Source organism: Hordeum vulgare, chromosome 7H, assembly GCF_904849725.1.
Source record: "Hordeum vulgare subsp. vulgare chromosome 7H, MorexV3_pseudomolecules_assembly, whole genome shotgun sequence".
In the NCBI taxonomy this organism is placed as follows: Eukaryota; Viridiplantae; Streptophyta; class Magnoliopsida; order Poales; family Poaceae; genus Hordeum; species Hordeum vulgare.
In genome coordinates this window covers 145544437-145570936 of record NC_058524.1, presented here as the reverse complement: position 1 = coordinate 145570936, position 26500 = coordinate 145544437, and the positions used below count along the sequence as shown (strand labels likewise).

At 44.2% G+C, this 26500-nt stretch overlaps 1 protein-coding gene across 1 annotated transcript; it reads right to left on the bottom strand.

Moving 5' to 3' along the window:
• Positions 1–13424: 13424 nt before the first annotated feature.
• On the bottom strand, positions 13425–25057 carry LOC123411652 (cysteine-rich receptor-like protein kinase 6). The gene is made up of 7 exons (XM_045104613.1): positions 24908–25057; positions 24654–24770; positions 24435–24586; positions 24139–24349; positions 14087–14324; positions 13844–13994; positions 13425–13758 (listed from the first exon to the last, which is right to left on the bottom strand). The coding sequence occupies exons 1-7, from the start codon at positions 24990–24992 to the stop codon at positions 13447–13449; spliced, it is 1266 nt and encodes a 421-aa protein (XP_044960548.1). The 5' UTR covers positions 24993–25057; the 3' UTR covers positions 13425–13446.
• Positions 25058–26500: the final 1443 nt, after the last annotated feature.

Below are 26500 nucleotides of genomic sequence, written 5' to 3'. Positions count from 1 at the left end.
GCAAGACCAGGTTGCTCGTACGCCATCGATAAAATGTTCATGCTCTAGGGACCCATTTGCCATGTATTTTAGAGCGGTCATTGGTATTTTTGTGTGTAGGGTTTGCCGGTAGTTTATTTTCCCGTGTATAGGTTATTTTCCCGCATTTATGTGTGGCTTTATTTTGTTGCGCTACCCCACATATTTTATATGTTTTCGGGGTAGAAAAATCCATGTGAGTTTTCTTGCAATTAGTTTTAGCTTTAGAGCAAGTTAGTTTGCGCGATATTTTGCCGTGTTGCTCTTTTGTTTAATTCGTAGGATTTATTCCGTGCGTCGCTTGACGGAGTTGTCAACTAGAGAGTTGATCTTGGATGTTTTGTTTAGCCCCTGGTGTTTTTGGTTGCAATAGAAATGCATGTTTAGGTGTTGTTTGCTTGCTCTCAAGTTGCTAGAAATAGTGCTGATTTGGAGGAGCTCAAATATTTCTAAGTCTGGGATCTGTTATTATTTTGTTGTTGTCTTGTTTTGCTCCTATCTTTAGATCTGTAGCTCTTTTGAGGTTGGTCCAATGGAGTAAGTTGTAGCCCTTGTGTTTCTCTACCATGCTGTGAATTTTCATGCCATTTCGAGTCCTGTAGCTATAGGTTTTGCTGCTGTCAATATTGCTTCAGATCGAAAACTGCACTTTCATGAGGTGTAATTTTCACTAAGTCTGAAATAGTGAGTGAGATGCCATTTTGTGTCTTCTTTCCCTAGTGATCCATGATGCCATGCTAGTTGTTGTTGGTTGTTTGAAGTAGTGCTTCTTGCCCTCTTTAGTGTCATGCCTTGCTTGAGTTTATCGGAGTAGTGTAGCTCGTAGTTGTGGGGTGTAAAAAAATGCTATGTGGCTGATTTTGGCAGATTGTAGTGTTTTCTTGTTTTGCTTGTAGATGTTGAACCGTAGCTCCGATTTGATCGTGTCCTATATGAAACTTGCTTAGAATCTCGTGTAGTTTCATTTTCTCTTGCTGGTTGTATGTTTTGAAGTGCTCGTAGCCGTCGTTGCACACATATTGCATTCATGCCATCATATCTTGCGGTGCTTGTAACTTTTGATCCGTAGCTCCGTTGGAGAGGTTCTCTATGTGTAAATTGCTTGCCTTGACGCGTAGAATCACGTGAACCTATTTGTTCTGCTGTTTAACAACTAATTAAATGTGTTAGTTGAGATCTGGACAGAATTGTAAATTAACATGTGAGGTCGTTTCGGAGATGCTATATGTCATTTCCGACCTCATTTAAAATGCCTAGATAGGTAGATTAATTATGCTTCACCTCTTTCCATGTTTAAACACATTTAATATTGCCATGTAAATAACCGGGAGTGAACTAAATAATTCATATGTGGAGTTTCGTCAATATGCGACTCGTTGCATATTGAACTTCACTTAATGTGTAGTGTTTGTTTGTGTGATTTGCCATGTCATGACCTGCATGTATTCAGATGCTTATGCATCATATGTGTAGTGCATCGTGTGGTGAATTCCGTGTGTTGATTTGTGTTTCCGGTTTGCTTCGTCTCGATAGAGTTCCGCAATGTGACGGATTGTGAGGACCCGTTCGACTACGTCGGTTCGTCTGCTTCATGGAGGCATTCTTCTTCCAAGCGGGATCTCAGGCAAGATGATCATTTCCCCAGATACCATCACTACCATTGCCATGCTAGTTTTTATCGCTTCTATTAATTATGTCTCGTCGCCTACCACATGTTAAATATCAGCCTCTCAACAATGCCATGATTACCTTCAACCTGTTTGACCTAGCAAACCACTGATTGGCTATGTTACTGCTTGCTTAACCCTGTTGATAGCGTTGCTAGTTGCAGGTGCAGATGCTTCCATGTGAAAACATGGGTTCTTGTTATATCACCATATTAAATGCTATCTAATTTAATGCACCTATATATTTGGTAAAAGGTGGAAGGCTCGGCCTTTCTAGCCTGGTGTTTTGTTCCACCTTTGCCCCCTTAGTTTCCGGCTACCGGTGTTCTGTTCCATAAATGAGCGCTCCTAACACGATCGGGGTTGTTATGGGGACCCCCTAGATAATTCGTTTTAGATTAAGACTGGTCTGGCAAGGCCCAACTTTGGTACTACATTTGCCTAAACACCTAATAAAATTGCATAGGGACTTTCCGGACCCCGAGGATAATTTAATCAACCCCCGGGCCAGTGCTCCTCATGAGTGTTGGTCCAAACCGGCAGACTACGGGGCCACCGCGGGGCAACCCGAGGTTTGGTTCTCCTAGTGTGACCCATCCGTTGTGTCCTGAGAACGAGGTATGCGACTCCTATCGGGATTGTCGACACGTCGGGCGGCCTTGCTGGGTTAGTTTTACCTTTGACGGAATATCTTGTGCATCGCGATTCCGGTGATGCTTTGGGTAATCTCAGAGTTGAGGTTTTCCACTAGGGAATCCGACGAGGTCGCGAGCTTCGTGATTGAGGATTTCTATGCGGCTTGTGGTAATTTGTGATGGACTAGTTGGAGCACCCCTGCAGGGTTAAATCTTTTTTGGAAAGTCGTGCCCGCGGTTATGTGGCAACATGGAAACTTTGTTTAACACTGGTTCTAGATAACTCGAAGTTAATTAATTAAAATATGCCAACTGTGTGCGTAACCGTGACTGTCTCTTTCGTGAGTTCCTTCTCCGATCGAGGACACGGTGGGGTTATGTCTGACGTAGGTAAGTGTTCAGGATCATTCATTTGATCATTAGTAGTTCACGTCCGATATGCGTAGATCTTCCCTCTCTTATTTCTTGTACTCGTAAGTTAGCCACCAAATATATGGTTAGCCGGTGCTGCAACCTCACCACTTAACCATGCCTCACCCATTAAGCTTTGCTAGTCTTGATACCTTTGGAAATGAGATTGCTGAGTCCCCTGTGGCTCACAGATTACTACAACACCAGTTGCAGGTACAGGTAAAGGTTACTCGACGCGAGCGCGTTGATTGTTCATTTGGAGTTGCTTCTTCTTCTTCTTCTTCGATCTAGGATGGGTTCCAGGCCGGCAGCCTGGGATAGCAAGGATGGACGTCGTTCTTATTTTTCTCATTTGTTTTCGTCCGTAGTCGGACCCTGCTCTTACTCTTGATGGTTATGTAATGTACTGATGTGACTCTGATGTAGCTTGTGGCGAGTGTAAGCCAACTCTATATATATCTCTTCTTTTCAGTACATGTACTTGTAACGATATCCATTCTTGCGACACGACGTGATGCGCTTCTATCCCTGACGAGGCCCTCATGCCAAATTAAGGATAGGGTCGCATCTTGGGCGTGACAAGTTGGTATCAGAGCAAGGACCGACCTAGGAGCCCCCTTGATTGATCGAACATGGCCGAGTCGAGTCTAGTGAAAATACTACTTTGAGTCTAGTTATATGTCGGAGAGTAGGGTTCTTTTTTCTCCTCTTCTATGCTCTGGTGAGGAATCTTGACGTAATATTTTAATTCTACTCCTCTTCTCACTCAAAATTTTTTTAGGATCACGCGGATATTCTTGCGATCTATATGATGCCGATGTGACGGAGTTATGCCTTGGTGCCTCCTATCTGCTCTAAGTTTCAGGGGAGTTGAGCTCTAGGGGATTCTTGAGCACATCGTTATCATTCAGATTTCTTAGTATCTCAGAACGAAGGATGTTCGTAATTTCTTCAATACTAGTAGTGGCGAGATAACCCCGATGTCCCCAGTACTGGTGCAGATTGTTCGGGGGTACTGCCATACTTTGTATCATTGTGATCACGAGGGTCTATAGTAGATGAAGGTCCGAGATTCTGGTTGTGTGTTGACGGATGTGATAAAGGTGACGGGTTAGTATAGGAGTTGTGTGTTATTACTCCTTGTATCCGTGTACCAGATTGCATGACCAGATATTTCGGGAATTCTTAGGGGGGAATTCAAGTAGTTGCTTATAGGACAATCTTCCAACAAATGCATGACGTTAGGTTGGGGTTCGACATCTAGTGGATTCGTTTGTTCACGGTCGACTTACAGTGGTACACGTTGTGTCTTAAAGAGTCCTTGTAGCTTGCTACGACTCGGGGATACTTCGTATGTCGGGTGCACCGCCTTGCACTTGATGGCTACTGTAAAATCGAGCCCGTGCGATCCTGTCCACGAAAATATCGGATCAAATCTTTCTCATGAGTTTGTTCTGGCTTGATTCATAAGCCTTTCCCTTTGTCTTGTTGATTATGGTAATGCGAGTTGCTTCGATGTCAAGTGGTGATTTCAGATCTTCTCTAAGAGGTGTTCTCATATTTTTGTGCGAATGCTAATTCTCTTTGCTCTATCAATTGTCTTATCAATTCCTTTCAACCGGAGTTGTTATGTCAAGTCTTTTCAACCGGTGTGCTTCTCTTCAACTGAATTCTATCCTCTCCAATTTTGCAAGATCATTCTCTCATTTTATTCCGGAGTTCATCTCATCTGTCCCATGTTGTCTTTGTTTTTCCCCGCCCTCCCGCCCTTTTTCTTCGGTGATCTGATTTCATCCAAGCGCATTCATTTTAGTGATGCTTCCGCTATCTCTTCTTTATTTCCTAACCGGTGATTCATTGTGTACATTCTCAGGAGTCGAGTTCATCATTTCTTCATTTTGTTCCTTCCCGGTGAATTTAATTTAATTATCCGTGTTCATTGTATCCTATTCATCCTTGTAATTTTTCCCATGTTGGAAATTCTCATCAGTCTTCTTATTGTCATTTCTCTCTATTCCATCCGGAGTGCTGAAGTTATCTCAGAGGTTCTTATTTCCAATCCTTTTAATTATTTTCAGGTGATATCCTCATCTAAACCGGTGCAATCTCTCTTTCTAATCTATTTTTTTCAACGGTGGTTTCTTTGAGTGGGCCCATAACCCACAGGTTTTTCCCAGGATCTTACCTGGCTCTTTAATCTTTTCCGGAGATCCTTAATTCTTTTCAACTATGACGTAAGTATGAATTTCATCAGTCATATTCCTTCTTCAAGATCTATTGGAATTAATTCTCATATTGGCTCAACCTTTCATTCTTCGTTGTTCCGGAGTGTCTCACGTATTCTTGGTGTTGTTTCTCGTCATCATTCTCAGCTTGCAATTAGAAGGAGTGTTTCTCTCAAATCTTGGTCTATTCTCTTGGATATTCATCATTTCAGCTTCGTGTTATCATCTTGAATTTGTTCCCAATCATGAGAATCCATTTCTCGCTATCCGGTGGTTTTCTGAGTTGTTTTCATTCTCGTTCCTTCGAAGGCCATCATTTCAGAAGATTCTTCGTTCTCAGCTTTCAGCTTTCATCCTGTATTCTTCTCAATTGTTGTCTCTTTGTTCGTCTCTCGATTATCTGGTGCCTTATTCAAGTTTTCTCTCAGGTGGCTCATGATCTCTTCATTCTCATGTGTCTCCATGCTTTCTTGGTGTTCCCATTCAATTGTGAATTCTTACCGGTGCTTCCTTCAATTTTGCTTCAAGTGGTGTTTGTCCTCTCTGTCTCTCCAAGATTCATTTCTAGAAGAATAAGTTGTATGCTAAATCCGCTGCTTGTCATCAATTAAACTTGATGAAGGACAAGCATAACATAATTCTTATTCTTGTTCGTAGTATTTTGAATTCCTCTTCCGGAGTGGCTCATGGGTTCAATTCTTTTCTCAAGTGTTCTTATCTTTTCTTTTCCGGAGTTCCAAGTTTTATCAAGTATCTCTTTGTGAAGCTTCATCTAAATTTTGGTCAGGTCATATTCTTATTCTTTCTAACTTGAAATCTTTGCATCATTCATTCGTATACGGAGGTCCGTCATGGTGGTTCATCAAGGCTTCAATCCATTCTCATGTGTTCTTCAAGATTCCTGTTGGAATACCTCAAGTATCCTTTCTCTTGCATTTATATGTGCAATTGTTCTTCCTTTATCCTTTGAGGTGGTATTATAGCATTCTTGTTAGTGTAGGAGCCTCGAAGAGTTTTCCTTTCAACAATGAGATAATAAAACCACCAATTCTATGATCATGAGATATTTGCAACCCATGATTTCTTCATTGAGCTATCTTGGTTTGGATTTCACCTAAAGCTTTTCCTATGGATTATTCTATCATGGTGCTTGTCAATTGCCCAAGTTCTCGATGTATCCTCTTGGTGTAAGAAGTCTTGATATCTTTGCTTTCTTCTACCCTTGTTTCTTTTAGTGGTTGGTTGTCACCTCATATTTGTTGAGATGATTTTCATAAGCCCACTACTATCTTGTTCTTTTCGTTGTTGCTTTTCCAACAACTCCATCCAATTCTTCTTGCAATAATGCTTGTCAAGTTCATTGGAGTTAGTAGTTGTCATTCTCTCTTCATTCTCTTCTTCCGCATGAGCTAGTTCCTATTCTATTGCTCCGGAGGCATTGTGATGTTGCTCTTTTGGGTCAATCTTGTTGTTCTATCAAGATCATGGTGTTCCCTTGTTCTATTTACTTGTTTGTTGTGAATATTGTCTATTTCTTCCATCTTATCGAATATTTTGTCCCATTTTCCTACCGAAGTGCTGCCGAAATTTTCCGTGGATTCTTGTTTGTTTCTCATATCTGTCCTCATCTCTTTGCAACCTTCAAGGATTGTTGGTTTCACTCGTTTGTCAAAGAAGCGACTAAGTTTTACCTCTTGTTCTTTCTCATCCTCTCCCCCTTTCATTCTTGGATCTCGGGGAGAGATCCTCTTGTAGTGTAGGAGAGTTGTGACAGCCCGATGCCGACGTTCCAGAAGATTCCCCTTTTCTTTTCATTTTCGTCGTATGTCTATTTTCTTTTGCCGCATCACCATCGCATCATGCGCATCATCTGCATTGCATCGGCATCTCCGTTGCGACCAGTTTTCAAAACATGCATCCGTTGTTAGTTGCCGGTTCGCGTCGTTGTCCGTTCTGAGCCCGACCGCACATGCACGCGCCCGCGGCATCGTTCGAAACCCTGTTTTTAAAGTGTGCGTAAAAATTTCTGTGATCGGGTTGAGATTTGACGTGCGGCCTTATTTTAATATAGCTAGGCCGCCTGTCGAATTTCGTCGCGATCGGAGTCCGTCTCGTACCCGAACGGTCGACCGTAGCGGCACCGTCTCCGGTTATTCGTCGGACGTTCGTCGGTGTTTTAAAAACTCGTTGCCACGTCGCCCGTTTTCCCTCTCGTCTCCGGATACATTCTCTACACGGCCACATACCGTTCCCGCGTTCGGAATCGTCCGAATCCGACCCCGCGTTTGGATCCCGGAACGCGATTCCGGGTAACCTAGCCCCCCGTTTGTCTATATATAGACCCCATGGCATTAATTAGACAGCCACTCCCTCTTCACCTCGTTTTCCATGCCCCTCCTAACCCTAACCGCGCAGCCACCCACCTCCAGCCTCCTCTCTCCTCCCGCGGCCCCGCCCAGGCCCATCCGGCCGACGCCGCCCGCAGGGCCCCAGCGCGCCTCCGCCTCCAGCGAGCCGTGCCCGAGGGAGAGCTCCCGCTCCCGAGGACGCTGCCTCCTCCCGCCAACCCACCGCGCCTCCACCTCCGGCGGCCAGATCCGCCGTCGCACGCAGCTCCTGCCGCGCCTCCACCTCGTTCTGCCGGCGCCTCCATCTCCCTGTACCGTTCCCGCGCCGGTTCCGCCGGTCGCTGCTGCCGGCCGCACCAGTCTTCCCTGCCATGCTGCCTCGGACGTCGGGATTCGCAGCCGATGTCCCCGCCGCCAGGTCGCCCCGAGCCGCTTCCTTGCGTTCCTCCTCGCCGGATCTGGCTTCGCTCGCCGGAGCCCCAAGTTCTGTCGCCGCCGGTTTCCTGCTCGCGAGAGCTCTGCCGCTCTCGATCTAGAGCAGGAACCAGATCGGGTCCCGTTGACCGCGCCGCTTGGGCCGGTTCCTGCAGCGCCTGTGCCCAGCTCGGGCTCCCCCCGCGCGACCGGCCCACCTCCAGCAGGCGCGCCCTCGGCCCAGCTCCCCATCCGCCCGGCCTTCTCCAACCGCCTTCCCCAGGCCGCCTCTTCCTCCAACCGGGCCAAGCCCATAAGGTGTGTAGCCCCCCTGCTAGCTATTCCCCGCCCCTGGCGATGCATAGCAACTCGCGACCCGTGTAGCCGAGTAGTATTAGGAGTTTTGGCCCATATAAGTATTTTAGGAATTTCTCTAGGATTTAATTAATTTTAGGAAAAAAAGGCTATAATTTAAAAACGCTCGTCACTTTTAATCCGTATATCGGATCGAAACGTATTAGATATGTTTTTCTTGTATTTTTCATGTAGTATCCGTTTTTGCAACTTGCATAAATGTTTGAGGTGGTTTGACCCACTGTTTGCCTAGATATGCATGCTGTCCTAATAGGTTTCGACCCGTATATATTTTTTCGCGCAAGACCGGGTTGCTCGTACGCCATCGATAAAATGTTCATGCTCTAGGGACCCATTTGACATGTATTTTAGAGCGGTTATTGGTATTTTTGCGTGTAGGGTTTGCCGGTAGTTTATTTTCCCGTGTATAGGTTATTTTCCCGCATTTATGTGTGGCTTTATTTTGTTGCGCTACCCCACATATTTTATATGTTTTCGGGGTAGAAAAATCCATGTGATTTTTCTGTGCAATTAGTTTTAGCTTTAGAGCAAGTTAGTTCGCGCGATATTTTGCCGTGTTGCTCTTTTGTTTAATTCGCAGGATTTATTCTGTGCGTCGCTTGATGGAGTTGTCAACTAGAGAGTTGATCTTCGATGTTTTGTTTAGCCCCTGGTGTTTTTAGTTGCAATAGAAATGCATGTTTATGTGTTGTTTGCTTGCTCTCAAGTTGCTCGAAATAGTGCTGATTTGGAGGAGCTGAAATATTTCTAAGTCTGGAATCTGTTATTATTTTGTTGCTGTTTTGTTTTGCTCCTATCTTTAGATCTGTAGCTCTTTTGAGGTTGGTACAATGGAATAAGTTGTAGCCGTTGTGTTTCTCTAGCATGCTGTGAATTTTCATGCCATTTGGAGTCCTGTAGCTATAGGTTTTGCTGCTGTCAATATTGCTTCAGATCGAAAACTGCACTTCCATGAGGTGTAATTTTCACTAAGTTTGAAATAGTGAGTGAGATGCCATTTTGTGTCTTCTTTCCCTAGTGATCCATGATGCCATGCTAGTTGTTGTTGGTTGTTTGAAGTAGTGCTTCTTCCCCTCTTTAGTGTCATGCCTTGCTTGAGTTTATCGGAGTAGTGTAGCTCGTAGTTGTGGGGTGTAAAAAAATGCTATGTGGCTGATTTTGGCAGATTGTAGTGTTTTCTTGTTTTGCTTGTAGATGTTGAACCGTAGCACCGATTTGATCGTGTCCTATATGAAACTTGCTTAGAATCTCGTGTAGTTTCATTTTCTCTTGCTGGTTGTATGTTTTGAAGTGCTCGTAGCCGTCGTTGCACACATATTGCATTCATGCCATCATATCTTGCGGTGCTTGTAACTTTTGATCCGTAGCTCCGTTGGAGAGGTTCTCTATGTGTAAATTGCTTGCCTTGACGCGTAGAATCACGTGAACCTATTTTTTCTGCTGTTTAACAACTAATTAAATGTGTTAGTTAAGATCTGGACAGAATTGTAAATTAACACGTGAAGTCGTTTCGGAGATGCTATATGTCATTTCCGACCTCATTTAAAATGCCTAAATAGGTAGATTAATTACGCTTCACCTCTTGCCATGTTTAACCATATTTAATATTGCTGTGTAAATAACCGGGAGTGAACTAAATAATTCATATGTGGAGTTTCGTCAATATGCGACTCGTTGCATATTGAACTTCACTTAATGTGTAGTGTTTGTTTGTGTGATTTGCCATGTCATGACTTGCATGTATTCATCCACTCATGCATCATATGTGTAGTGCACCGTGTGGTGAATTCCGTGTGTTGATTTGTGTTTCTGGTTTGCTTCGTCTCGATAGAGTTCCGCAGCGTGACAGATTGTGAGGACCCGTTCGACTACGTCGGTTCGTCTGCTTCACGGAGGCATTCTTCTTCCAAGCGGGATCTCAGGCAAGATGATCATTTCCCCAGATACCATTACTATCATTGACATGCTAGCTTTTATCGCTTCTATCGATTATGTCTCGTCGCCTACCACATGTTAAATATCAGCCTCTCAACAATGCCGTGATTACCTTCAACCTGTTCGACCTAGCAAACCACTGATTGGCTATGTTACTGCTTGCTTAACCATGTTGATAGCGTTGCTAGTTGCAGGTGCAGATGCTTCCATGTGAAAACATGGGTTCTTGTTATATCACCATATTAAATGCTATCTAATTTAATGCACCTATATATTTGGTAAAAGGTGGAAGGCTCGACCTTTCTAGCCTGGTGTTTTGTTCCACCTTTGCCCCCTTAGTTTCCGGCTACCGGTGTTATGTTCCATAAATGAGTGCTCCTAACACGATCGGGGTTGTTATAGGGACCCCCTTGATAATTCGTTTTAGATTAAGACTGGTCTGGCAAGGCCCAACTTTGGTACTACATTTGCCTAAACACCTAATAAAATTGCATAGGGACTTTCCGGACCCCGAGGATAATTTAATCAACCCCCGGGCCAGGGCTCCTCATGAGTGTTGGTCCAAATCGGCAGACTACGGGGCCACCGCGGGGCAACCCGAGGTTTGGTTCTCCTAGTGTGACCCATCTGTCGTGTCCTGAGAACGAGGTACGCGACTCCTATCGGGATCGTCGACACGTCCGGAGGCCTTGCTGGGTTAGTTTTACCTTTGACGGAATATCTTGTGCATCGGGATTCCGGTGATGCTTTGGGTAATCTCAGAGTTGAGGTTTTCCACTAGGGAATCCGACGAGGTCGCGAGCTTCGTGATTGAGGATTTCTATGCGGCTTGTGGTAATTTGTGATGGACTAGTTGGAGCACCCCTGCAGGGTTAAATCTTTTTCGGAAAGCCGTGCCCGCGGTTATGTGGCAACATGGAAACTTTGTTTAACACTGGTTCTAGATAACTCGAAGTTAATTAATTAAAATATGCCAACTGTGTGCGTAACCGTGACTGTCTCTTTCGTGAGTTCCTTCTCCGACCGAGGACACGGTGGGGTTATGTCTGACGTAGGTAAGTGTTCAGGATCATTCATTTGATCATCAGTAGTTCACGTCCGATATGCGTAGATCTTCCCTCTCTTATTTCTTGTACTCGTAAGTTAGCCACCAAATATATGATTAGCCGCTGCTGCAACCTCACCACTTAACCATGCCTCACCCATTAAGCTTTGCTAGTCTTGATACCTTTGGAAATGAGATTGGTGAGTCCCCTGTGGCTCACAGATTACTACAACACCAGTTGCAGGTACAGGTAAAGGTTACTCGACGCAAGCGCGTTGATTGTTCATTTGGAGTTGCTTCTTCTTCTTCTTCTTCATCGATCTAGGATGGGTTCCAGGCCGGCAGCCTGGGATAGCAAGGATGGACGTCGTTCTTATTTTTCTCGTTTGTTTTCGTCCGTAGTCGGACCCTGCTCTTACTCTCGATGATTATGTAATGTACCGATGTGACTCTGATGTAGCTTGTGGCGAGTGTAAGCCAACTCTATATATATCTCTTCTCTTCAGTACATGTACTTGTAACGATATCCATTCTTGCGACACGACGAGATGCGCTTCTATCCCTGACGAGGCCCTCGTGCCAAATTGAGGATAGGGTCCCATCTTGGGCGTGACATAAAGCCCTTTCATCGGCTGGACCAAAGCCCTGTTTTTTACTAGTGTAAACACATCTCCCTAGTGGATGTTAAGTTGACACGTGTCAAAATCTTTATATGTCATTTCCACCTACCAATGCATGCATACATAGGGGACACACCCAAGTTTAAAGCGCTCATCGGGTGGAGGTTTGTATACTTGGTGCACCGTGCTTGCCGACTTCTAAGTAAGCAATAAAGGCCCTGTTTGGTTAAAAAGTCCTAGGACTTTTTTTAGTCTCAACTAAAAAGTCCCCAATCCCTACCTGTTTAGTTTCAGGGACTAAACATGGACTAGAGGTTATTAAATGACATGTTAAAAGACCATGTTACCCCTAGTAATGAACTAATAGAGAGGAGCGGCGGGCAAGGATAAGGTGCGTTGCGGGGCACTGTTGGAAAAAAATCCCAACAAGACTCTCCCTCAGTGTCTTCTTTCTTTACTCTCAAATACCCACTTCTAGTTCCTAAAAGTCCCTCATGTTTGGTTTAGATGGGACTAAAATGGACTTTTTTAGTCCCTACATCAAAAAGTCCCAATAAACAAACACCCTCAAAATCAGGGCCGAACCTCTAAAAATAGAATTCTCATGCATCATAGGAAGGCAAGGACGTCTAGCACTGCAGGTAGAGGATATACTTGACATAAGTAGATGAGCAAACTGATTTATCACCCTTTCCGCCATGGATCATCACCACACCACCATCCAAAAATTTGCTCTAAACACTCCAAGCACATCAAGCCTCTTCATTTAAGAGGAAGCTAGTTCCACACTCATGTAGCCAACCACCTTCTACGTGATCATCCGGAACAAAGTATATCATGCAAAACACTAAAGCTCATGCCAAATAGCTACTATATTGTTCTTGCTCCACCACCACCATGATTGTTATGCCATTCCACACAAATTCTTTCAAATTATATCTCGAAAATGGAGGCTTAATGCATGAGAGAAACACAACATATCGGTCAGCATTCACGGATGGATGAGGAGCTATGGTGCCCAATATTAATTTCGGTATGCCTTACACTATAAACACTCGTGGCATTTATGAAAAACAATCCTTACAACTATGAATGGTATGGCATTCATGAACGCCGATCCTAGTGTGGTTGATAGATGGTTGTATGAAAAACAATCCTTACAACTATGAATGGTATGGCATTCATGAACGCCGATCCTAGTGTGGTTGATAGATGGTTCTTCAGAACAGTCAACACACTCGCCTTTCAAGGTTTCGAACCTGTGAGGACTCTAAATAGAAAATTATGGCATGCAATCTAATGGTAGAGCTAGAACTATCCGGATAGTATGAAGTTATAAGCACATTCGAAGGGAAACCGGAAAGGAACTATGGTTAATTTTTTTCTAGATCGACAATCTAGTGGTTTTGGCCATCAAGGGTCATCGCAGATCCATGAATGCTCTTAAGAAGCCTAGGACAGCTGCATGGTAAATTCCTGTGTGTGATACATTATGTAAATAAATTTCACATGTTTCTCTTTGTGAATCTTGGATATATTATTCTTACAGTTTTGTGGTTGGTTACCATAGGATTATGTATATAAATTCATTTGATTAATTTTTGTATCATGTTCACAATATAAATTGTATGGAGTGATTTATATTTGCACTACATTTTAGTAAAAGATATAAATCATAATCAAATATGGAAAATTAAATGTGAACCAAATCTATTCTTAATAAATATGTACATTAAAACACCTAAGAACGAGATCATCGCGGTTGGACAGCAGTTATCGAGGCATAGTTGATCGACTTCTGAGAAGCCAACGGCTCACGGGTTAACATGGCTGATGGCGCTGGCAATGGGACGTTTCTCACAGGCCTAGATGGTGTGGGAAGGCTCATGTGTTCACTAGAAAGCATTAGCAGGACATTAGACATGGTTGGCCGAATGTCGGGGTCATCTTGCACGCAGAGGAGGCCGACTTGGAAGCAACACCATGCCTCGTCCCTTGAGTAGGATTGCCCAAGCACACGGTCAATGAATTCATTCGCCCTATCTTCAGTCCAAATCTTCCATGCCTGCCAAAAAGGAGGTTCAATTGATGAGATGAAGCATTTTAGTAGATTATTATATGGTTCCGTAATAGATTTTAAATGTCCATACATCTTGGATGAGGGATTGTTGGTGCTCGTCAAGGTATGATATGCCATTCCGTTGTCCGCTCAAGATTTCTAGTAGTAGGACCCCGAAGCCGAACACGTCTGATTTCACCGAGAAAAGGCTATCCATCACGAATTCCGGTGCCATGTACCCACTGCATTAATATCAGCTTATAAGGTGAGTAGCATATACATATAATATTTCATAGTTGTAACATATCAATAGTAGATTGTGCTTGGTAATTACTAGGTTCCGACGACGCGTCCCGTGTTGACACCATTGCATTCGTCCTTGAAGATCCTAGCCAAGCCAAAGTCGGAGATCTTGGGGTTCATCTTGTTGTCAAGGAGAACGTTACTGGGCTTGAGGTCTCGGTGAATGATCTTGAGCAGCGAGTCCTCATGGAGGTAGAGCAACCCACGGGCGATGCCAATGATAATGTTGTGCCTTGTATTCCAGTCTAGCTCAACGCTCTTGCTGGTGTCTAATAATTTCAATGTCATATGGATATCACAAGTGATGAATTAACTGAGCAAGTATACTCTAAAAAATATGAACGGTACTATTATTGATTAATTTTGTTTTAGTGTAAATTCCATATGTACTCTTTCATGTGTGCATGACTCACAATAAATGCCTAATGTAAGAAATTTACACCACTATAATTTAACTAAAACCCATCGACAAAAGTGTGTCCGACCTAAACATCTTCGCTATGTTGGAAGAGTGTAAAAGGTACCCGATTCATTATGATAGAAATGGCCTCTATTATACTTCTTGTTGGAGATATGTCCTAAAAGAAATCATGTGATGATTACATTTCCTATCTATTCATGAGTATTTTGTATTGTCCTTGAACATCGTGAGGGATATGTATTAATAAGTATGTTCCTTATTTGCGAGACTATAGATGATTGTTCTAATAGTCCCTACTTGTTAAAGTTATGCGGACATATATCCTTTACCAGTATACGATTTAGTTGATGACTATGTTTCATAAGTCATGTGCATATAGATGCTAAACTAGTAGTATGGACTCGGGGATTAAGCTCACCGAGTAGGGCAGACCCACTATGAGACACAACGAGATATTGTCATCCGTTAGTCTCAAGTATATATAATGTATATGCCATGTCCTAGACCTCGGGTCCTCACATGTTCTCTGGATGAGGATCGACTCGCTTAGGGTTAAACTCTACTCCGTAACTGGGTAGTTATAAAGGTAGCTTTCGGGCGAGTCGTGAGAAATGCCGCGAGACATGGTTTACCAAGATGGGATTTGCCCCTCCGTAAGGAGAGATATTCTCTAGGCCCTCTCGAGTGATCAGATTTAGAAAGCATGGCCATGCGACATGGGTTAAGTGTAAACGGATTTGGGAATCTACATCACGGTTTCGAGAAGGGTCCTCGAGCTACCACAAGGGTGACAAGTACTCCCCTTGAGCTCGACAACATATCATGAGGCAAAATGAATGTTGCATATGACACATTGTCGAGGTTCGTCTAACGACTTTGCACACACATGGGAGTGGCATGTTCTTCTAGGAGCCCCTACCAACTATCGACTTGGGTCGTGTCCATGCATACGTGAACCTATAGGGTCGCACACTTAAGGGATTGCAACCCATTCGGATTGGATCTGAATGGAAAATTGGACTAGACTCGTAGTGGGCCTCAAGTATTGAGCCCACCTCGGAGGTCTATATAAACGGGAGTGGATGCACCTTTGAGGGTTGATCCCTTTTCTTTCCTCGAAAACCAAAGCCATGCCCCACGTCACCATGTCGTGCGATAAGACCTAGCAGTCCATCACCCCATGCTGCCCCCGTACATGTCGATACCCTGGAGGCAGCGCGTATGCGTTGCTTGGATGAACTGTTCGAGGAATCAACGAGGAGTTGTTCGTGGGAGATCACTGCTCATGGAAGATCGGCTACAAGAGGAGAAGACGACTCGGCTGATTGACTATAGACTTCACCAACTCTACTTCTAGTGCGGTGATTGCGTGTCTAGTGGTAAACCCGATTGTAACATCCCAAATTTTTAGATTTGGTATGTTAACAGGATCATTCTTTGTCATCTTGATTTCTATGCGTGTTTGATTTTTTCTGAATATTCTTTTCATTATGCAACTCAGGGCAATTTATATTGGAGTGGAGATAACATGACTTCTCCCCATTCAAATAAAGAGTTCATAAGGTTTAGAATATTATTTTGGAGTCGCCTCATATGGTTTTGCAAATTTCATAATCTCCGAAATCATTTTCAGTTTATTTTTCAATGCTTGTTGTGTAGCATTTTGCATAAAAGTTATTTTGAAAAAAATTGCATTAGGTGGAACTAGGGTTCCTTTATTTTTTTATTAGGGGATTTATTTTATACTTATATATATATGTGTATATATTAGATTTTTAATATATATATATATATATCTATATATACTTATATATATATATATATATATTACTATATGCATATTATATATATATCTCTGTTTAATATATTTTTATATACGTATATTTTTTACTATGTCTCTGTTTGTTTTTCTTTAAAAAAAATATTATTTAGTTATTTAGCTTTTTGTGGCTGTTTTGATTTTGCCAAAAAAAAAGTTGGACCGAACGAGCTAGCCAGGCTTAGCCAGCTAGCGCCTGGACTCCAGTACAGAGCGCACCAGCGCCTTGTGCCCAGCCTCCAGGAGCTGTGCCCAGCGCATCACCCCATCACCTTTTTTTTCCCAGTGGCCAGCAACGCCATCGCCCCAGCCCCAGGGAGCCATCGCCCCAGCGCATCCATCCCAGCGCTCCAGGAGACCGAGCGCTCCAGGCCAGCTTCCACCGCCTCGTTTTTCTCCACACCGAGCCAGACTCGACCTGGACTCCTTCGCAGCAGCCTCAAGGGGCTGGGATTCCCTCGCCTCCAGCACTGCCAGGTGGCCGCGAACCCCACCCCTCGTCAACTCCTTCCCCGAGCCGTTTTCGTGTGCGCCCAGGATCCCTCTCGTGAGCGACAAAGTGCCAGGACCGAAGCCCTATCATCCGATTTCTTTTCCTGCTCCGATTTTTGGACGTGAGCCCGAGACCCCATCTCGCGGAGACCTCACAGAACCTGTCGCCGTCCCGGAGCACCCTTCAGTAGCGCCCACGTCGGAGTTCACCCCACCATCATCGGAGTTTGCCTGTCTTCGCCGGAGCCGCCGTTCGTCGGAGAGTTACCGGAGAAGCACCACCGGAGGCACCACGTGGGAACCAACCCGTTTTTCGCTGTTGTTTGTGGTAAGCACGTGCACGTAATTCGATTCATCCAATGCGCGAAATTGTTACAATACCCGTATTACACCTATTTTAAGCTGTTTTTAGATCGGACAGATTCTCGGTGAGATTTTAAAACCTGTTTAACTTTTTACTCGTAACTCCGATTCAGGAAATTCTTTTTCCTGTGATCTTGTACTGATGAGAAGAACATGATAGCACTAATAGTTTTCAGGTTTGTGATATTTAAAAATTTAGTTTGATCAGATTTGATTTAAACCTACCGAAGGCCATATTTTGCAAACCGTTCGTCTAATTTAATTAATTCTTTTGCATTGTGCTTCCACTATCATGTAGATAATAAATATCTACTCATATTTTCTGTTAGTTGAGTTTTCATTAAATTCTTTGTTGTTGACTTTATTTTGATGTTATGTGAGTACGGTGTATTTATCGATGCCTTCGTCGAATATATATAGATTGTCCGCAGTGTGGAGTGGATCATAATTAAGCGTTAGAGTACTTCAACACCGTTCAAGGCAAGTTTGCACTTTTGATTATGCTCATCCTATATGTATGCTTTGCATTGTTATGATATGTTATGTGTTTGGTGTGATTCTTATATTGCTTGTCACCATATGTGTGTCCTGAATTGCATTGTTCAATTGTGTGCTTGGATATGCTATGGTAGACATGGACTCGTACCGAGTGTTTTATGAAGTACTGAGTGTTTATAGCTGTAGGCTCGGGGCTTTTGCTCGAGTGAATGCGTCTATGGCTGAGCGCTCTATTGTCCCTAGAGAATGCGCCATGACTGAGCGCACTTGAGTTGTCGGGACTTAAATCAGGTGAATGCGTTGATGGCTGAGCGCTTTGGAGTCCCCATTGAATGCGTCATCGACTGAGCGCACTTGATACATCTTGAAGATCTTTGTCATCTCACCGTAGGTTTGTGAGTTCTCTGTTGCGGGTTTTTAAATTGGTTGTGGCGTGTGAGACATTGATCAATTTATGGAGGTAGGTGAAGTTAGCTTTATGCCGAACCAACTTGACTGTTTTGTTTGTCATACATTGCTTATATATGTAGGTTTGCATTATCATTATGTGTGAATTGCCAATACATTCAATGTATTGACCCTTGTGGCTGCAACTTATCATGTTGCAGGATATTCAGATGATCAGTGAGATACAGTAGAGTCGCGAGTCTTCACTCAACCTTTTCGCCGGTGGGCTATGATGGGACTCATCGTTATTATTTTGCTACCTTTCCGCTGCCGTTATTTATTAGAGCTAGCTAAGTGCTATGTAGATTGTTATACTTTTTAAATTCTGGATCATACGTTGTAATAAATGATGCACTTGCTATTCTGGTATTCATCTATACTGTGTGTGCTAGCGAGTCGATCCAGGGACTAGCACAGTTAAGCACAGAGACTCAAATCCTTCGAGGTTTGGTCGTTACACCGATCCCATGATCTGTTTCCAACAACATGTTCTTGGGTGCGTGCTACAAATTTTTATTTGGCACTAGCGTAGCGTACCGTGTGTTTCGACACTTCCTCATTCCATATATCCACATTCTTTCTTCTAAATTACCTTCCCAGCCACCACATCCTCTCTCTCCCTCCCTCCCTCTTCTCTCTCTCTCTCTCTCAACTTCTTTGGCTCAGCCTAGTGACCTTTGAGACAAAGGTAATCCTTATCTCAAGTCAGCATGACCTCCTACATGTCTGCTTTATAGATAGAAGAATGGCCATCTTTCCTACATCCGGTCGCCACTTACCACTTGATCTTTATACAACATAGATATGGAACTCCATGTAGGATCGATGGTTAGGCATTAGTTGCGCAATCTGCCTATGCAGGTTCAATTCCTAGAATTGTCCCATGATGCACAACCCTCCTTCTCCCCCTCCCCACCGCCTTTAATTTCACGAGGATCAGACTTGGTGTGTGTTGGACGAATATAGGTGCACTACTCCACCTGCCAAAATGAAAATTGGGTACTCATTGAAAAGGTTATGTCCATCTATGATTGATGCAGACACTGAGAGAAATGAAATTCTCAGAATTTCAAGGAACTGGCTGATACGTCTCCAATGTATCTATAATTTATGAAGTATTCATGTCATGTTTATCAAAATTCTATATGGTTTTCGTATGATTTGATTAGAACTAACCCAGACTGACGTTGTTTTCAGCAGAACTACCGTGGTGTTGTTTTTTCTGCAGAAATAAAAGTTCTCCAAATGCAACGAAACTTTTTGAATATTTTTTATATAAGGAAAGAGCCCTAGGAAGCTTTGAGGAAGGACGAGAAGATGCTCAAGCTTCCCACACAACACCGGGGCGCCCTCCCTCGGGCGTGGGCTGATGTTGTGTGGCCCCCCTGAGTCCCCCCTTCGTGTGGAACCAACGCCAAAAATTCACACATATATAGAAACCTTCGATGGATAACCTAGAACTTGGACTCCGCCAGAACATGCCTCTGTATCCTCCGAAAACCAATCTGGACCCTGTTCTGGCACACTGTCGGAGGGGGGAATCATCAACGGAGGCCATCTTCATCATCCCGGCGGCCACCATGACAAGGAAGGAGTAGTCCACCCTCGAGTCTAGGGGTATGTACTAGTAGCTATATCTCTGATCTCTCTCTCTATCTCTCGTGATCTTGAGATGTCATGATCTTGAGGTATCGCGGGCTTTGTTAATATAGATGGATCATATGATGTTTCTCCCCTCTCTACCTTTGTTGTGATGAATTGAATCTTTTCCCTTTGAAGTTTTGTCTTGTTGGATTGAATATTCAGATTTGAGAACACATGATATATGTCTTGCATATGAATACTCGAGGTGACAATGGGGTATCATATTGATCCACTTGATGTATGTTTTGTCACTCAACTTGCGGATTCCCGAGGTGACATTGGAGTAATCTATGCATAGGGGTTGATGCACATTTTCATTGTCGTTTCTCCGATAGAAACTGTGGGGTCTCCTTGTAGTTCTTTGTGTGGATTGAATATTATGATTATGAAGTTGTTTGATGCATGTCATAGGATCAACTCACGGATACTTGTGGTGAGTTGGTTGATGTGTGTCATGTGGTGCTAGTACGAACTCTAAGGCTGTTTGTGACACTAATAGGAATAGCCCAATAGTTCAATCAGAAATAATAGCTTTGAGGTGGTTTCGTACTCTACAAACAATTTATATCTTATGTTCTCCGCTAATAGGAATTTAGGAGTGATTCTTTATTGCACTTTGAGGGATAATCATATGGTCCAATTATGTTAGCATTGTCGAGAGATTGCACTAGTGAAAGTATGTATACTAGGCCTCATTTCCTATCATTGCAATACCGTTTGTGATCCGTTTTATTATTTACTACCTTGCTGTTTTTTATTGTTCGCACTGCAAAAACTCATATCTACTATCCATACTACAGTTTTTTTGTCATCATCTCTTCGCCGAACTAGTGCACCGATACAATTTGTCATTGTATTGGGTGTGTTGGGGACACAAGAAATTTCTTGTATTTGATTGCAAGGTTGCTTGAGAGAGACTATCTTCATCCTATGCCTCCCAAGGATTGATAAACCTTAGGTCATCCACTTGAGGGAAATTGCTACTGTCCTACAAAACTCTGCGCTTGGAGGCCCAACACGTATCTACAAGAACAAGTTGTGTTGTGGGCATCACTGGCTTGTCACGGTTCATTCCAAATTTATCGCGCATTTTCGGGTGGGTTAATTTGGAATTTTGAGAAGGATTGAGTTTTTAACATAATAACAACACTTATAATTTTTTACAACTCATCTTCAGAACTACAACATGAATCCGCATGTGGTTCTCTCTGCAATGTGCGATCAGTCAAGCGGCTATGACCTTTGAGTGCATCCTTTGACAAAGATAGTATGAAACAGTCCATCTGTAATAAGTCATGCGTACAAGTTATATGGTCCTATTATTTCTTTTTTGTGGCAAATATAATCCTATTATTGGCTGGTTGTGGTTAAATCTTTGTGTGCCTTCTGTTGTTTTGTCGGATACAGAAGAGGCTGGTTAGGGCATCTCCAACGTTGGACGGTAAAGGGACACCACGAATGTTCAGTTTTTATGTTCGGAAGTGATCCGCGGACATGATGCGGGAGTGAGCCATCCATTGTTGTTTAAAAATTATTCGGTTGAAAGGAGAGGAATGGCGGATGATCATGCATGTGTTCGGATATTATGATATGATATCTAGTTGGAAGGAGAGAGATGAGAGGAAGACCCTGCATGCGAAGAGAGAAAAGAGAGGATGATGACGTGGGGACTTTTTGTTGGCTCATTGCATCCCGGAGTCCCATATAACTCTTCCAAGTTTAGTTTCAAATTGCTAGAAAACAAAAGTTCGAACCATTTTACGGACCGATAGGTGTCTATTTGATTAGAAAAGTTGATGGTCCGAACACCACTATCCAAACCTATACCGATCTTTAAGGCTGCAACCATAGCTTGGTTTGCAGCTTCCACGCAACAATGACGTTGTGTACTATGCTTTGCGCTCATCATGCAGCTGCGTGCCGGAATAGGGGGTTGACAACACGGCAAAACAATTTTCCCAACCCTAGCTGCCGCCACGAGCCAGGAGAGTAGGGAGGTGATCTTCTTCCACCGATCTCAATTAGTCAGGGTGCTAGCCTCCTCTTCCTCTGACGCTGCTCCGACGGAAGAAGGGAGGGGGACCCCGTTCCTCCGCTCTATAGTTAGGGTTTGGATTTGTAGGTCGTCGCGCGTCGTTGGAGTGGTGGGAGCCACGTCCGAAGGAATAAATCTACCTCGGCTCCACTCCCACACCGACGGTGTGTCAGAGTTGATGACATCGTGTGTTTGCGAGGTGGCGGCAGCGACTACGTCAGGTATGTATCTCCTTCTGCTCTGTCCCCGTTGATGCGGTGTTATCTCCGACGTCATGGTAGAGCGGGGAGGATTTGTCATCCAGGAGTACGCACAGACGGTTGTCTACTCATGTGACAGTTGGAATATGGTGCATCTTGTGTTGGGTTTGTGGTTGGTGACTCACAGTTCTGGTTTCCTTCTCCAACGTTGTTGTCGTGCGGGGGTATTAGATCTGGAGTTCGATGGCGCGTCCGGGGACATGTGTTGCCCCGGTCTGTTTTTTCCAACGGCAATGATTTTGATTCTCGCAAACTACTTTGAAGGTTCGTAAAGCTGTAGAACAGCGATGGAGCCGCATTGAGCTTTGTTGAAGAGGTGATGTGTCTTCTTTCCTTCTGGGGACCGCTTCGATGATGTTGAAGGAGAGGAACAGACGTTGGTATTTTGCGTATGATTTGTTGAAATTAGAAGTGGGCCTTAGGCCCATAAGAGAATTTCAGAAAATCTCCAAGGGCCCATGTAGGTGGTGGCATGACAAGGTGGTGGTGGGAAGTTTAGTCCCATCCCGCTAGTGGAGGAGAAGTTGGACCCCGGGTCTCTCTTCCACATGCTATTGGAGAGTGAGAAGAGAAGGTGCACTCGCGCACTCCTCCTCCGCCGCCCGCCTCGCCACGCCTCGTCAGGACGCGCCGCGCCGCGGGTTGCGGGAATGAGCCGAGCTCATACCTACGCGCTTATTTTTGTCGGTCAGGAACAGAGAATACGTAACGGACACGACACGATCCGAGACGTCGGATCGTGGGCTGTTACCGACTCGGACGTGGGTTCGGCCCACGTCTCTCCGCCCAACCGCCTTTATAAGCTGGCTAACGCCTACCCTAGCCGTCACGAGAATCAGATCACATCTGCCTCACGCGTTCGTTCCCTTTGCTCCTGCTGCCGCCGGCGACTCGTCCCGTTTACCGCATACACGGTCGACGGGAGAGCAGGCCTCCGAAACCCCGCCTCTCCGGTTCCTGTACGGGAGAGGGGCGATTAGGTTTTTGGGGAGCGATCACGCGACTGCTCGCCTTCGTCCGTCTGCTTCGTCTACATCCGCGTCGTTCTCATCATCGTCATGTCTTCACCATCCGAGGCCAATCGTCTCGCCCTTGAAGCTGAGAAGAAGAGGGTAGAGGATGCTGCTGCTGCTACGGCCGCGTCCAACGCCAACGCTGCTGCTACGGCGAACTGGCCTATTGGAGGGTATGACTTGTTTATCCTCATGTTCGTATTTATCCTAGCAGTACTACTTGCATGCATAGATGTATCAACTATATGCGTAGTATGTGCTAGGTTAGTTCAAGATCAGTAGATCATTAGTCTAGTCAATACCATGCTAGTTATTATCTCGTGGATTAATACACTCGGAAAATTACCTATTTACTCAACATGATTATCCTATCTTTTCGTTGGTGTTTATGTGCCTTCTAACTTAATCTTTATTCTATACATAGAGCACATATTATCATATAAAAAATGATGATGTGTACGTTTGTGTAAATCCAAGACGATGCAGGCTTGGCGGAAAAGCAAGAGATGCGAGAAAGGTGTGAGAGATGGGTCAGTGTGGAGACGCGGGAAGAGGGAAATATATACATGACCACACGCCGGAGATGACATGGCATTTAGGTGGCCACTCAAGCAACCACATCGCTCCTGATACAATGGTCACTGCTGTCAAAATAGGGATTTCAATGTGGGACAAGAACGCTTTGGTTGCTGGGTGTATATACGCCTTATATGTAAAAAATAATATGTAATTAATCTGAAAATATTTTTGAAATAAATTTGACTTTTTATTGTGCTTGTAAGAAAAAAATCAAAAAAGAAAATTAAACGTTGACTTTTAAAAAAAAAGACACATTTTTAATCAAAATAGTATGAATAGTGACCTATAATAGAAAATAGATTTTATCTTTTTTTCCAAAAGTCAATGCTGATTCTTTTTTCGTGATTTTTTTATACTAGTGGAAAACAAAGTCAATTTAAAAAAATATATTTTTAAACTACTTTAACTTTTTATTTAATTACTAAAAAAAATCTTCATATGAAGTGCATATAGAATCATAAACCAAAGTGTATTTCTCCTTGAATGTCCGGTGATATGCAAGTGGAACGCACCGAAGAGGAAGGCGTCGAGGCTGCCGTTGGGCAAGTACTCGTAGACCAGCAGCTTCTCGTCGCGCTCGGCGCACCAGCCCAGCAGCCGCACCAGGTTGCGGTGCTGCAGCTTGGCGATCAGCTCCACCTCGTTCCGGAACTCCGCCGCGCCCTGCAGCGAGCGCACCGACAGCCGCTTCACGGCGACCTCTGCGCCGCATGCCATGACGCCCTTCGATTCCACGGAAGCTCGGGTCAGCAGAGCGACGCGGATGAGAAAGACAAATATCAATCAGTAGTGGACCGCGCGCTCTTACCCTGTAAACCGGGCCGAAGCCGCCCTCGCCGAGCTTGTTGGCCCTGGAGAAGTGGCCGGTCGCAGCGTCGATGGAGGCCAGGTCCATGAGCGGCAGCTCCGAGATTGACCTCGACAGCGGCGTCATGCTCTCGTTCTGCGTTCTCCTGACGGCTGGAGCAGATTGCTGTGCGTCAGTCGTTAACAATGGAGACAGGGAAGTGCTGGGTCGATAACGTACCATTGCGCTTCCGCCAGCGCCAGCAGTAGACGCAGTAGAGGAGCGTGCAGAAGATGACCACCACCAGAACGGACACCATGATCTTCACCGAGTTCGGGCTGGAGCCGTGAGCCGCGGCTGCAACAACCACACAACGCGACAGCAACACAGCAACAGTTCAGTCTACGGCTCTTCGTCGTTCGATCGTCAGCCAGTAGCACGCACGCCACGCATGTTCAGGTGAAAAAACGAGCACATGGTGTTTGTTATCTCACCTGTCTCGTTGCCCGCCGGCGGCGCGGAGGTTGAGGTGCCCAGCAGCCGGCGGTGGCACGCGAGTCGGCGCGGTGGCCACGCCATTTAGTGCCGCTCCGGCGGAAACTAGCTTTCTCGATGGATGGAGCAAGTGCCGGCTTGTGATTACTAATGGGAGCAAATGGAAGGGTGGAGGAGGAGGTCAACGACGTGAGTGTGTTATATGGGGAGGAAGGTGGATCGCTGCCGCCTGCTAAAAGTATGCCGAAGTGTCTACCCGCGGGCGCCGGATGTATGCCTTCTGTCCTTTCGGCACGGGCAGTTGATCGACACAGTTGACAGCCACTAGCCGAGATAAGAGCGTCTACAGCCGGACTCCCAGATATGCCTCAAACCGATCACTTACCGGTCATAGAAAATCAATTCATCCGGATCCTTATACCTATCTCAAACATCGGACTAGCCGACATCTCTCATATTCATTTTAAATATGAGGATGATACAAGAGCTCGTGAAGGCGTCCGAACACATCCGGTCAATCCGTCACGTAGGACGCGACCCCACATCGGATCATCTTTTTTGTTTCTTTATTCATTCTTTTCTTTCTCTCTTCTTCTGCATTAATCACGTGCAAATAACCGAACATATGAGAAAAAATATAAAAGGTGCGGCTACATGGACAAAACAATAGGGGTTTAAAATGAACACGCCCGGTCTATGACCGACCGTGTCCGCGGATATTTGAGAGGTCGGATTTGCAAGTTCCAGCTATAGATGCTCTAAACTAGTAGAATGTCCTTGCGTTGTCACGTGCTTTAAAACTATTTTTTTTGTAGTTATATAAACACATGCATATTAAATTTTACGTGTAGAGAAAATTTAGCAATTTGATGATGTATGCATCTGTTACAAATTAAATTTTATTTAATGCGTTTAAGAAATTCTTGTTTAATATAAAATATGTTGTTTTTATCTTCATCCGCATGATATTTAAGCAAGTATAATAAAAACTTCTTTCTCAACTCATATCCATCCTACATAAACAATGTATGTAATTAGCAAGAATACTTTACGTGAAGGTCTTAAAATGTGTAATGAAGAATACTCATCATGCAAACCGGACAAACCTATTCTTTTACCGAGCATAAAATAAAAACCAAAATAACCCATGCGTTGCTACACATACAGAAGGAGAAGAATGGCTCAACTCGAGTTCACAACTGACTACCGCTACTACATCCACCCCAAAGAAGCTAAGAACCACATGAGAAAACGTCAGCTTACCAACAAACCTCGCTTATGGTATCCACCGACCTCCGTTGTGGCATTTCTCCTCAGGTTAAAGCCTGCAACTTCAGTTAAGCAAGGTTAGGACAATTGCGGGTTCAAAAATACAAAATTTCAAACTCGCACAACCCCTTTGACGATGCACTGCGACATCTCGCAAAACACTTTTCATGCTGCGGCCAATCGACTGCAGTCAATGAGCCCTTTGTCAGGCAGATCTGCTCCTGGCTGGTGCTCAACTCAACAACATAACTGCATAAATCATGCTCACGAGTGTGTCATCTTACAGATAATCTGATCCGCATAAATGTGTCTCTCACGACATT